We start from the raw sequence: 12,885 nt of genomic DNA, 5'->3' as shown, positions 1-12,885 counted from the left end.
CCCTTTGATTCTTTATCTGGCTAATTTTCTAATATCTCCAAAACTGTTCCCTCAGTTATTTGAGGCTGAACTTGTCATTTTAGTTCGTTAGACAGTTTGAATTTCCTGTGGAAATTTACTATCTACTTTGCTTTAAAAAAACAAAATAAAACCTTACAAAAGCACAACTTCCTCCTTGCTGTGGCTTGTGTTAACAGTGATCACTGAGTCTGCTACTCTGAGGATAGAACCAACCAGCATTGCCAATGTGGCCACAAAGCTTGGATTTTGTGCAGTCCTTCAGGATAACGAATCTGGACAGAAGGCTTATAGTAACTTAGATGTTTAGAGGAAAACATCAGAAAAAGAAGACCACTGAAACTTATTTTTTAATGCAGAAATCAGAAGGAAGTATATATAGTCAGGAGGGATCTCTCAATATAATGGATACACACTTTTAAAAAAAAAGCAAATGCCATGAAATAGAAATTTAGCTTTACAGCTGAAAGCTTCTTTTAGTATTCTGCTGTGTACATGGAAATCCTCCTTTCCCCCTCTGTTTTTGGTGAAGTTTGTAATTTGAAAAAAATTAAAATTACCCTAAATCTGGGAGCTTGACAAGGTGCTTGTGACATGCAGTTTTTCCTCCTATGGGGGGAAATTAAAATAGGTTCACCAACCACTTCCATACTTTATGTACTGCCTCTATTATAGAATTTGCAATTTCCCCCAGGACAGCAACTATCTCCTTCAAAAAGTCAAGCAATTTTTTCCACCAACTCTTGATCCTTTTCAGCATTGACTCCCAGACACACAAGGCCTTTTCCAGAATTGTATCTCCAGTTATTGGCTCATCAGAAGAACTGTCGAAATTCTTCATTTTCAGCCTCAACTTCAACATCTCAAAGATGGGATTCCCAGCATGGTCCTCCCAAGGGGAAGCATAGAAAACTCAGGTTAATGGTATCAGGGCTGAATGACATAGAAAAAGAGCATTGTCCCTCCCATGCCTGGCCTCCTCTCCTATCCTCAGGTCACAGTTTTCTTCTTTACCCTCCTTTTCCTTGACCCTTCCCCCAAGTCCTCTGTCAGACAGGCAATTTTCATCGTATACACCTGACTGGGGATAGGTAACAGAGATCAGAGGGCAAGAGGACAGTAGAGTCCAGGGCAAGTGACAAAGGGAGAGTGAATAACAGAGGCTTTGGTGGGTAAAAGGCTAGAGTAGGAAAGGGACATGGCAGCGATGCTGGGTCAGGAAGAGAAGATAGACACAAGTACTGGAGAGACTGGGACACACCTCATTTTGTTTCTGAATTTCAGCATCAGCAGTATCCATCAAAAGATTATTGATGTCCTCCTACACAAGACGTGGAGAACAGCAGGTAAGGGGCAGGCAGGCTCAGTCACTCCCATCCCACCCATGTTGGAAAGACAACAAACCCCCAGGGTGCATGAGGAAGCAGAGTAGGGTGAAGGAAGAGAGCAAGGTCATTGAACAGAATCCAGAAGTCCTAATTCTCAGTTGCCCTTAATGTCAGTGAGGAGGCCTGAATAGTCCCTGGATGAAACTGGGGACAGTGTGACAGGGGTTTTGGACCTGCAAGCACAATTCCTGGTGTGCACAGCAAACTCTGCCTGCTCTCAGCTCATAGGGAAGAGGCTGGGAAAAGTACATCCAGGAAAGGCATGAGATTATAATGGAAGGGCCAGGTGAGATGCCATAACTGTGCTGAAGAGTCGAATTCAGCCTGGCAAGGAATGGAGCTGCCTGAGAAGGGGGCAACTCATCCATTAGCTCTGCCACATTCAGAAGTAAAGGAGGTGGGTGGATAGTTGTAGTAGCTCCTTGAAGTCTGAGCTGAGTCTTCCTCCCTGTCTCCCACTAACAGATTGTGTATTTAGGGGAGAGTGTGTCCCCTAGGGTGAGCAGATTGGCTAGTCCTCCCATTCTTGTTATGCCTTTTCAGTAAATATCCTTTTAAAAAAAGTAATTAGTTTTAATTAGTTCAGTGATACTGGGATGCTAATCAATGATATAAGGAAGATATTACCCATAACTGGTGATTGTTACTGGTGAGAACACAAGAACAGGGGATCCATTCAGTGGCCTTGGAAAGATACCTGCACCTGCTCAGAGGTTCTCTTAGAATTCTGAAGGGGATCAGTACCCTCGTTTTGGGATCCTGGTCAGATGATGTGTAGATAGCTTGGGAGAGTAAGTCCAGAGCCTCAAAAAAACAAGGTAGGATATGACAAGATAGAAGGGGAAAGAACTGAGCTTGGAAATCTGAGCTTACCTCGTATTGAGAAGCGAGTTGATGAAGATTGTTCACAGTTGTTGAATCATCATCCTGTTTGGAGAAAAATTTCATTCATTCTGCCCTTCTCCAGCTTCCTCACATTTTTCTTCCCTCATTCCTACCTAATAACATGAAGGTACCAGGCAGGACACAATTCCTGCTCCTTCCTCTAATTCAATGGAATGGCTTAGGCAAAATCACTCCACTCAGAGTTTTAATTTTCCATCTATAAAGATGAAGATAATAATTACAACTGTTAAGAAGCACTAATGAGATCAGGAATGTGGAATTGCTCTGAAAAGTCTCATGCCATGCACAAAATAATAATATTATTGCTACTGCTGCTACAGTAGCCATGCCAGGTAGCACCTTTACCCCAAATCCCAACCATCCCAATACCTCTAGGGAAGTCAAAGGAATCCAGATGGGCCCTGGGCTCAGGGAGAGAAATTGAAACCAACCTGATTTGGCATTTTTTCAACTTCTTCTAGAAAACTGTCTACTGTCTGGTGCTGTGAAAAGAAAAGCAAGGCCAGCAGTTGGGGGTGGGGTGGGGTACAGGTAGATCCTGGAGCTCCTCTGCAGCAAACATCCAAACTCTCCCTACCCACCTGGGAAACTTGAGAGTAAGGGAAGGGGACAGTGGGACAGGGAAGAAATACGATCCTGCCTAGACCCTGTAATATATTTGCTTTGTCACATTAGGTAAATTTCCTTTGCCTTGTTGTTTCTATTTCTCCAACTATAAACTGAGATGGTGGAAGGTGATGATGCCTCCTTCTCCCTCTCAATCAGTTATCCTGTGATGATCCCAGATGATCTCTAAGGTATTCTCCACCTGTGAGGTGCCATAATTATTTATTCTTATTTTCCATGATCAAGAAGTGAAGTTCTATAAGGGGATACGTTTGTTTGCCTTACCATACGGCGCCTTAAATCTTTCATTGATGTGACAGGGATCTGTGGAACAAAGAGTCTGATTAAGTCCCCTTCCCAGTCTCTCTCCCTAGTAAAACAGAGTGAAAGTGACATTGCTTCCCTTTCCAACTCTCCCTGCACCCCCAATCCCAGAACATGCTCATAGTTGCCCTCTTATTCCACATGTGGAAGTTGGGGTGGGGAAGCCACCTGTGACATCTTAGAGTATGAGCCTGGTGGGGCCTAAAGCAGGTCCCACAAAGGGTCCTTATGGTCTCCCCCCACCCCAAATCGTGAATGGCCACACTTACAGTGCTGCAAGAGGGGAGAAGATCCCCTACAATAATCCTTTCTAATGATAGTCACTGACACTTATCTAGTGATTTCTTGTGTCACACACATATTCTCATATCATCATATATGAAACACTTGTCAACCATACACATGTCACTTCAGCTTACTATTCTTTTTATCCACCATTCATGAAGTACCTCCTCTCTTCTTTAGTCCCCAGTCCCACTTTTCCTCTCAGAACCCCAAAAGCAGGGGCCAGGATGACTGATGGTTTGGGGGAGGGAGAGAGGGTGTGAGCCCAGTGGGATATACAGCAGCCCCTTCTCACAGCCATGAGGTTCCCAGAGATGATCCCTCCCTCCTGCCCCCACTCTAGCTGGGCCCCTGGGCTTACCTTGGAGTAGCACATGATGGGACTGAGAATAGGGTTCTGAGATGTGTGAGGAAAAACACAGGGTCTGTCGGAAGATGAGACTGATCTGGGGGATAAGGAGAGGGGTTACTCTTGATTTCTCTTAAGGTTGATGTGAACCCTGGATGAAAAAACTCAGACACAGTTTCTAGTCAACAGATTTTTGACTTGCAAAGCAGGGGAGATGGACACAAAAAAATATTTCTGAATACAACTCCCATCAGATTTTTGTAAAAGGTTTCTTTTATACATGAAAACAACAAGTTCAAAGGAAATGCTTCCTCTATTCTGGCTGCCTACACTAACCACAAGAAAACAAACTTACAGTATAATAATTGTTCACTTATTATAAATGACTTATGTGTTCATCCTTTGTTGCCAAAGAAGACCATGCCATCAGAGAGATGATGACATGACTTGCACTTGACTGTATTTGAGTGAGGGAGGGCTGTGCAGGTCACCAGCCTCACTTCTCCTCCAGAACCATCTGAATCCAGTGACCAGCTATTCATCAGGATGACTCAAGATGACCCAGGATGAGGCAGTTGGGGTTAAGTGACTTGCCCAAGGTCACACAGCTAGTAAGTGTTAAGTGTCTGAGGTAACATTTGAACTCAGATCCTCCTGACTCCTGTACTGGTGCTCTATCTGCTGCACCACCTAGCTGCCCCTTATAAGTGATTATGTTTCAGCCAATTAACTGAAGCAAAGTAATGTCTGTTAGAAGAGGATGAATAAAAGGCACAGCTTAATTTTTGTCATACGTTGACCTTACATACATTGCAAGCTACAGCAGCCCTGCGATTCCTTGAAGCCAAGACACACTTACTGAGATCCAGTTTTTGAAATTCTCTTTCATGCCGATCCCCAGATTTCTTCTGGGAAATGGGACTTCACCAGACTTGGGAGCATTATCCAGTCCTCACCATCCTCCCCTACCTTAGCCCACGCCACCCCTCAGCTTCTTATTCCTCCCTCCTCCCCTGACAACTTCCAGGCTGATTTCTCTGCAGAGCCCCCTTTCTGCCTCTCTGGGGCACCTTTTTCTCTTCCTTCCTCTTTAACCATCACCTCTAGGATTCCCCTAGCCCACTCTCTAGGAATTTCCCCAGTCTCTCCTCTCACCTCTTCCAGCTGTGGGCTTCTGGATCGTTCTGAGAGAAAAGTGAGAGGGAGAGTAGGTAAGACACTTGGGTATAAAACAGGAAAGGGAGCGGAAAGTGGGTGGGACTTTAAACCTCACGTTGTGATTTGCCGCAGGGCAGAATTCTGGGCTTGGAGACAGGAAGACCTGAGTTCACAACTGGCCTCAAATATGTGACCCTGGGCAAGTTATTTAACTTCTGTTTGCCTCACTTTCTTCAGTAACTGCATGTACCCCCACGTTGTAGTGGGGATCCAATGAGATCACATTTGTTAAGTGCCTAATACATGGTAGATACTATTTAAATGCTAATTTAATGTTCTTACCATCATTACTATCTCCACGTCTATATAGTTTTTAACTAATGACTGCATATAATGTGCTGCCCTCTACTGGAGAGCCTGAGTCCGTCTGTAGCAATTTACTCTTATTACCATTTAGCCAATCGTATATACAAATAGGCTTGGGGGTGGGATAAGCAATTCTTACAAGTCATATGATTACTTCTCAACTAGGAGAAATTGAAAGTACTGAAGTTCAGCCCTCCTATTTGGAGTTTTCTTGGCAAAGATACTGGAGTGGCTTGCCATTTCCTACTGCGGTTATTTTACAGATGAGAAAACTGAGGCTAACAGGGTCACTCAGCTAGTAAGTGTCTGAGGTCAGATTTGAACTCAGGAAAATAAGTCTGCCTGACTCCAAAGCCAACAGTCTATCCATTGCACCACCTAGTTCTCCAGTCCTGTCTTTCTGCAGAAGAGGAAAACAAGGCTAGGAAAGAGAAATGACTTGTTCAGAATCAAATAATAGTGTTGGTATGTTCAAAGAGATCTTCTTTTGGTTCTCATTCTGATCGATGAAGCAAACTCAAGAAAAGAAATTAAAAGGATTTTCTTCAACACACCAAGGCAGAAGGGCAGTTAGGAGCTGCCAATGGCCCTCTCCCGCCCTTTCAAATTCCCATGCTGCTTTTCATAGACAAGTAAACAACTTCCAGATAAAGGAAAAAGCATTTGGATTGATAGGGTACTATGGGAAGATGGGATAGTGCTGTCTCTGCACCTCAGCTCCTCCCTCCTTGCTATATCCCAGGGAGACAGGATTAGTGCCCATGTACACCCCCATTTCATGCAGGCTCCCAACCTCCTACCCAGAGTCATGAGTTGGAGAAGGTAATGGAAAACCATCCCATTACCTCTACCAAGAAAACCCCAAATGGAGTCATGAAAAATCAGACACAACTGAATTGACTGAAAAACCAGAAGGTCACAATGTCCCCAGGTGGATGGGCAGGGATGACTCCTATACAGTATAGGCTTGCTTGACTGAGCAGGGATATGGAATGAATATGAGAGAGTATCACATCCAAAAAAATCCGATGTATCTCCAGTCGACCAGGTATAACTCCAGTAAAGGAGGTTTTCTCAACTCCCTTTGCTTGTAGTTGTATTATGGAATGTTGTACGCAATGTGTTGCTCTCCATAGGAAGGAAATGCTTAGTTCTACATACTGTGGAAAAAATTCCATCCTCTCTACATGGGAGACAATTATTTATCCAAGTCTACTTGCCTCTGAACTGGGCCAAATAATAACTACAAATCACATGACTTTCTTTTCAATAGCAAGGAAATGAAAGGTTGTGTCAAGTTCAGCTACTCAGTCTCCTCCCTCCCCCAGCCAGAGCACTGGAGCAGAACGTATTCTTGATTGAAGTAAGTAATGTTGCCTCTTTTCCCAGATATTCACCAATACCCATGGCATTTTAAAGGACAATTTACAATTTTCCCATGTATCAAAACTGAACTCTCTGGTCAGTAGTTGGTATGTCTCCTCTTTTGTCTTTAAAAAACAGTTAGAAGAGCTTACTTCAGTCCTGTGGTTCCCCTGCCATTGGGCCCAGAATCCACTCTGAAGTGAAAGGCTAAAGTAAGCAGCCCTCAGCTTCAGAGAAAATGAAATGGGACATAGAGTGAATTGCAGGATTTTAGAATCTCACAGCTGGGAGTGTGGATCCAGAGCTACTCCCTTTCAAGAATCACTCTGCTTTGTTCACACATCTCCATCCGTGCTCTCCCATTATATGCAAGGCAAGTGACCCCAAATAGGACATGGCACAGTATCCTGTCATGCACCCTATTCAAAGGAAGAGTCTAGCCCCATTCTTCCTATCCTGTTGTACAGAAACTCCCTAACCCTAAGCAGATCTGTCTCTAACCCCAATAATAGGAACCTTGACCAATTAATTTTTGTCCTGTGCACTGGCCTGCTTCTCACTTCTTGAAACCTATACAAACATTGCGCACTGTTCATGTTTGTCCCTTCCAGGGAGACTGCCCTGCGGGAGAACTCAATAATCCCTAGTTGGTCCAAATTATGTTTCTCATTTCCATCCCCATCACCAATAACATAATAGAATAGAGAAAGATTGTGCATGAAACTGCATGTCTCTATTATTTTTCTTTTTTATAATATAATAAATTCCATCTGTAATTTTAAAAGCTGTCTGACTTGTCTGGGGTTTTGTTCCTTCTGTTCTCTTCTCTGCATGGTTAAGATACCTAAATGACCCTCTTTTCTTTCTTTTCTTTTCTTTTTGCTACCTTGCATTATTTCTCCTTACCTTTCCATTCCTCCCTCACTGGAAAAAATATAAAGAAATATACTAGAACTTCTCCTTTTCACAGGGGACCCAGACAATGGAGTAGCACAGCAACTAGCTAATCAGGAGGACTTCTGATGCCCAGGGTCACTTGATGTACCAGTGATCCTTTGCAAAGTAAACTTTAACAGAACTCAGAGATGCCTGCTGAAACCAGTCTTGACCAGCTCAGAGAAAACAGGATATATCTTGGTTTTTGACTTATCTAAAAGGAAGCAGACATCTTGATTCCTGACTTAAGGTAAAGAGCACCAATCCTCCTGCTTTGTGATGTATTGTATTTATAGATACCTTCTCCCTAGACCTCCCTTCCCCACCTGAATTATGCATAAGCATCTCATCCTTTCCCTCTCATCTTTGAGCCAATGCCAACATTGTCTCACTGCTCCAGCTTGCAAGCCTCTTCTCAGGCAATAAATTCAGTTATAATCTTTGTCAACTGTGATCAGCCTTGGCCTCATTCCAGGTCCCCCTTTTGGACCTGGGGTTTTTTCTGCTTTAGTGGTATACAGGGGTTTTCATTTTAATACTCCCAGTGGAAGAGCTCCTTCACTCTATATTGTCCAGCATACCTTCTCCTGTGTGTACCTTCTTTAGTTTCTGTTTTGCTACTGATTAGGATAAATGGGTTTTCTTGACTATGTGCTATGTATTTCATTGTGGTATTTGGTGAGAGGGGGTCAAGTTTTGGATATAATAACACTTGGGGTATTGTTTCCTCCCAGTGATGAACAGTGATCAAAAGTTAGCTTGAACCTGAAAATTTCATCTTTTAGATTAATAATATTTAAAAGAGCAGATTGATATAATTCTAGTCTAGTAATTCCTGTCTTTGAGGAGAGTGGAGTGGCCAAGGGGTCTCTGGTCCTAACTTTCTGCTTCCCTTTGTGGCAAGAATTAAAGTCTCCTTTGGCAAAGGGTTGAAGAAGAGCCTAGAAATGTCTCTTCTACGATCCCTCAAACCATACAAAATCACTCCCAAGCTACAGATTGAGGACAGCCCTCACGATATGGGGCACATCTCTATAATGATCTTGATACATTAGCCAGGGATGGTGAAAACAGACTAAGAAACTATAGACCAATATCTTTAATAAATGTTTAGCAAAACCTTTAAGTAAAATATTAGCAAAGAATCTCTAATGGACATTATATATACTATGACCAGATTAGATTTACACAAATATTCCATAATACATGAGATACATTATCCTCTCCCTCCTTGTACCATAGCTCAGTGTCTGAGGAAGGGAAGAGGATTAGTCTTTTGGAAGTTGTTAAGGCCCAGGCTTTTAATACTCCCAAGAGAAGAGGATCACTCACAGGCTGTCTTTGTCCTTCCTTTTCAAAGAGGACCATGACGTCAGGGAGATAATGACATGACTTGCAGTTGACTTTGATTTGAGTGAGGGAAGGCTATGCAAGGTCGCCAGCTTCACTTTGTCCTCCAGAACCATCTAGGTCCAGTGACCAGATATTCATCAGGATGACTGGAGATGGCCCAGGATGCAGTGGGAGACCCTGGCCCTTTTAGGACAAACAAAGGACAAACACAACCTGTGAATGAGTAGCACCTCCTCTCATCCCCTCTCCTGTCCTCTCCTCTCCTCCCCTCCCTTCTCAGTTACAGTTTCTCTTTAGCCCAGGAACCCTGAGGGTCTTCCCATACCAGTTTTTGTTTTTATTTTTGATAAAAGGGGCCATCCCTTGAATAACTACTTCAAGAGGACTCTTCACTGAATGGGCCTGACCTCAGTCAAAGTGAGAACCTGACAAGACCTTAGCCTCAAAGGGTCAGGGTCTCCCATTGCATCCTGGGCCATCTCCAGTCATCCTGATGAATATCTGGTCACTGGACCTAGATGGTTCTGGAGGACCAAGTGAGGCTGATGGCCTTGCACAGCCCTCCCTCATTCAAATCAAAGTCAAATGCAAGTCATGTCATCATCTCCCTGATGTCATGGTCCTCCTTGAGAATGAAGGACAAACACAAACCTCCATTTTAGGAGATATAAACATGGTCAGACAAGCCCCTTTGGAAGTCATTCCATGTTAGGTGATCTTGGCATGCTCCAAAGACAAGCTTCATTAACACCTGCATAAAAGAAGCCTTCCAGGAAAATCTAATTTAGTTGTATTCAGATATATGTTTATGTGGCCATCTCCTCTGCTTTGCAAGTTGAAAAATCTGTTAGGGAGGAGCCAAGATGGCAGAGTAGAAAGACACACATATGCTAGCTCTGAACCCACAGCCCATAAAATATCTGTAAAGAAGACCTCCCAACAAATTCTGGAGCAGCAGAAGCCACAGAGCAAGGGAGTGGACGAGATTTCTGTTCCAGAGAGCCCTGAAAACAGACACCAAAGGTTCGTGGTGCCCTGGACCCGGAGCGGAGCCCAGCCCTGCCTTGGCTGCGTGGCACCGAGAGGAGCCGATCTGAGCGGGCTTCAAGGACAGAATCTCCAGCGGCCACGCATGTCCCTCCACCCACAGGTGGCAGGAGTTGGTGAGAGAGTCTTTTTGGGTGGCCAACAGGGGAGTGGGATGTCCCCGTGGCTTGGGCCCCCTTGGGAGGCAGCAGTGGGGGAGGCAGGGGACAGCGGCTCCCCAAGCAGGCAGGAGACCAGATCCATTGTTGAAGGTCTCTGCATAAACCCCCTGAGGGAACTGAGTCCCGTGAAGCAGCCCTGCCCTGACTTGAGCACCTGAACTTAATTTCACACTGAATAGTAGCCCAGCCCCCACCCAAAGCCCTGAGGCTGGGAAGCAGCATTTGAATCTCAGACCCCAAGTGCTGGCTGGGCAGATCTGGAGGGGTGGTGGGTGTGGAAAGAAAACTCAGAAGTCAAGTCACTGGCTGGGAAAATGCCCAGTAAAAGGAAAAAAAATAAGAGTACAGAAGGTTACTTTCTTGGTGAACAGAAATTTCCTCCCTTCCTTGCTGATGAGGAAGAATAATGCTTACCATCAGGTGCCAGACCTAGAGGCCTGTGGGCTACCCGAGTCTTTCTTACCTCACCTCCCGAGGTCTTCGGCTGGCCACGCCGGGTGCGCATATGAGAGAAAGGACGTTCCAGAGTCGAACAAGGGTTGAGCTTTATTTCAGGGTCTCAGTTACAAGTGCAGGGGATTCTTCCTTAGGAGGGATAGAAGAATCTCCCAAGGAGGCAAAGATCTTACAATAAGAGATTGGAAGTAGAAGTACAAGCGGGGAGAGAGGGGGAGGGGAGAGAAGGAGAAGAGGAAGAGCGGAGACTTGTGTCCTCTTTGGCTCCTCACATGCTAAGAGAGCTTTCAGGCTTCCCTGATCCTACTTAACTCTCCAGTCGCACAGTTTGCATCTAAATACCGTGCTGTTAGATAACAATAGTGTGCCCAGATCTGGGACAATCTCGAGGGCAGGGAGATCTCTCTCCCATCACGTTTCTCACGGGAAGAGGCGGAAATACACGAGATAGCTCGGTTCACCTCGATTCCCAGCCGTTTCCTGGGGGGGGTCTCGTGAGAGCTCTAAGATTTAGAAGTTCCCACCTTTACCCGCCCGAGACTGTCCACACGGAATTGAGCTTCCAACCCCAACAATCAGGGAAAGACAGAGAAGTCAAGGCTTCTGTATCCCACACATCCAAAGTAAGTATACCATGGGCTCAGGCCATGGAAGAGCTCAAAAAGGATTTTGAAAATCAAGTTAGAGAGGTGGAGGAAAAACGGGAAGAGAAATGAGAGAGATGAAAGAAAAGCATGAAAAGCAGGTCCACACCTTGCTAAAGGAGACCCAAAAAAATGCTGAAGAAAATAACACCTTGCAAGATAGGCTAACTCAATTGGCAAAAGAGGTTCAAAAAGCCAGTGAGGAGAAGAATGCTTTCAAAAGCAGAATTAGCCAAAAGGAAAAGGAGGTTCCAAAGCTCACTGAAGAAAATAGTTCTTTCAAAATTAGAATGGAACAGATGGAGGCTAATGACTTTATGAGAAACCAAGAAATCACAAAACAAAACCAAAAGAATGAAAAAATGGAAGATAATGTGAAATATCTCATTGGAGAAACAACTGACCTGGAAAATAGATCCAGGAAAGACAATTTAAAAATTATGGGCCTACCTGAAAGCCATGATCAAAAAAAGAGCTTAGACATCATCTTTCATGAAATTATCAAGGAAAACTGCCCTAATATTCTAGAACCAGAGGGCAAAATAAGTATTCAAGGAATCCACAGAACACCACCTGAAAGAGATCCAAAAAGAGAAACTCCTAGGAACATTGTGGCCAAATTCCAGAGTTCCCAGGTCAAGGATAAAATATTTCAAGCAGCTAGAAAGAAACAATTCAAGTATTGTGGAAATACAATCAGGATAACACAAGATCTAGCACCTTCTACATTAAGGGATCGAAGGGCATGGAATAGGATATTGCAGAAGTCAAAGGAACTAGGACTAAAACCAAGAATCACCTACCCAGCAAAACTGACTATAATACTTCAGGGGAAAAAAAATGGTCTTTCAATGAAATTGGGGACTTTCAAGCATTCTTGATGAAAAGACCAGAGCTGAAAAAATAATTTGACTTTCAAACACAAGAATGAAGAAAAGCATGAAAAGATAAACAGCAAAGAGAAGGCATAAGGGACTTACTAAAGTTGAACTGTTTACATTCCTACATGGAAAGAAAACATTTGTAACTCTTGAAACTTTTCAGTATCTGGGTAGTGGGTGGGATTACACACACACACACACACACACACACACACACAGAGCATAGAGTGAATTGAATAAGATGGGATCATATCTTTAAAAAATGAAATCAAGCAGTGAGAGAGAAATATATTGGGAAGAGAAAGGGAGAACTGGAATGGGGCAAATTATCTCTCATAAAAGAGGCAAGCAAAAGACTTTTCAGTGGAGGGAAAAAGAAGTCAGGTGAGAGAAAAACATGACGTTTACTCTCATCACATTCCACTAATGGAAGGAATAAAATGCACACTCATTTTGGTATGAAAACCTATCTTACAATACAGGAAAGTGGGGGATAAGGGGATAAGCAGGGTGGGGAGGATGATGGAAGGGAGGGCAATGGGAGGAGGGAGCAATTTGAAGTCAACACTCTTGGGGAGGGACAAGATCAAAAGAGAGAATAGAAGCAATGGGGGGCAGGATAGGATGGAGGGAAATATAGTT

At 43.8% G+C, this 12,885-nt stretch overlaps 1 protein-coding gene across 1 annotated transcript; it reads right to left on the bottom strand.

Annotated features, from left to right (window-relative positions):
• Positions 1 to 350: 350 nt before the first annotated feature.
• IL32 (interleukin 32) lies at positions 351 to 5,110 on the bottom strand. Its single transcript, XM_072634619.1, has 7 exons — positions 5,032 to 5,110; positions 3,889 to 3,973; positions 3,204 to 3,242; positions 2,744 to 2,794; positions 2,280 to 2,333; positions 1,280 to 1,339; positions 351 to 907 (listed from the first exon to the last, which is right to left on the bottom strand). The coding sequence occupies exons 2-7, from the start codon at positions 3,901 to 3,903 to the stop codon at positions 641 to 643; spliced, it is 486 nt and encodes a 161-aa protein (XP_072490720.1). The 5' UTR covers positions 3,904 to 3,973; positions 5,032 to 5,110; the 3' UTR covers positions 351 to 640.
• Between the last annotated feature and the right edge of the window lie 7,775 nt (positions 5,111 to 12,885).

The sequence above is a fragment of the Notamacropus eugenii genome, chromosome 1 (assembly GCF_028372415.1).
Source record: "Notamacropus eugenii isolate mMacEug1 chromosome 1, mMacEug1.pri_v2, whole genome shotgun sequence".
NCBI classification, from domain to species: Eukaryota; Metazoa; Chordata; class Mammalia; order Diprotodontia; family Macropodidae; genus Notamacropus; species Notamacropus eugenii.
The sequence above is the reverse complement of the archived record's forward strand: the minus strand, read 5'-3'. Positions and strand labels throughout refer to the sequence as shown.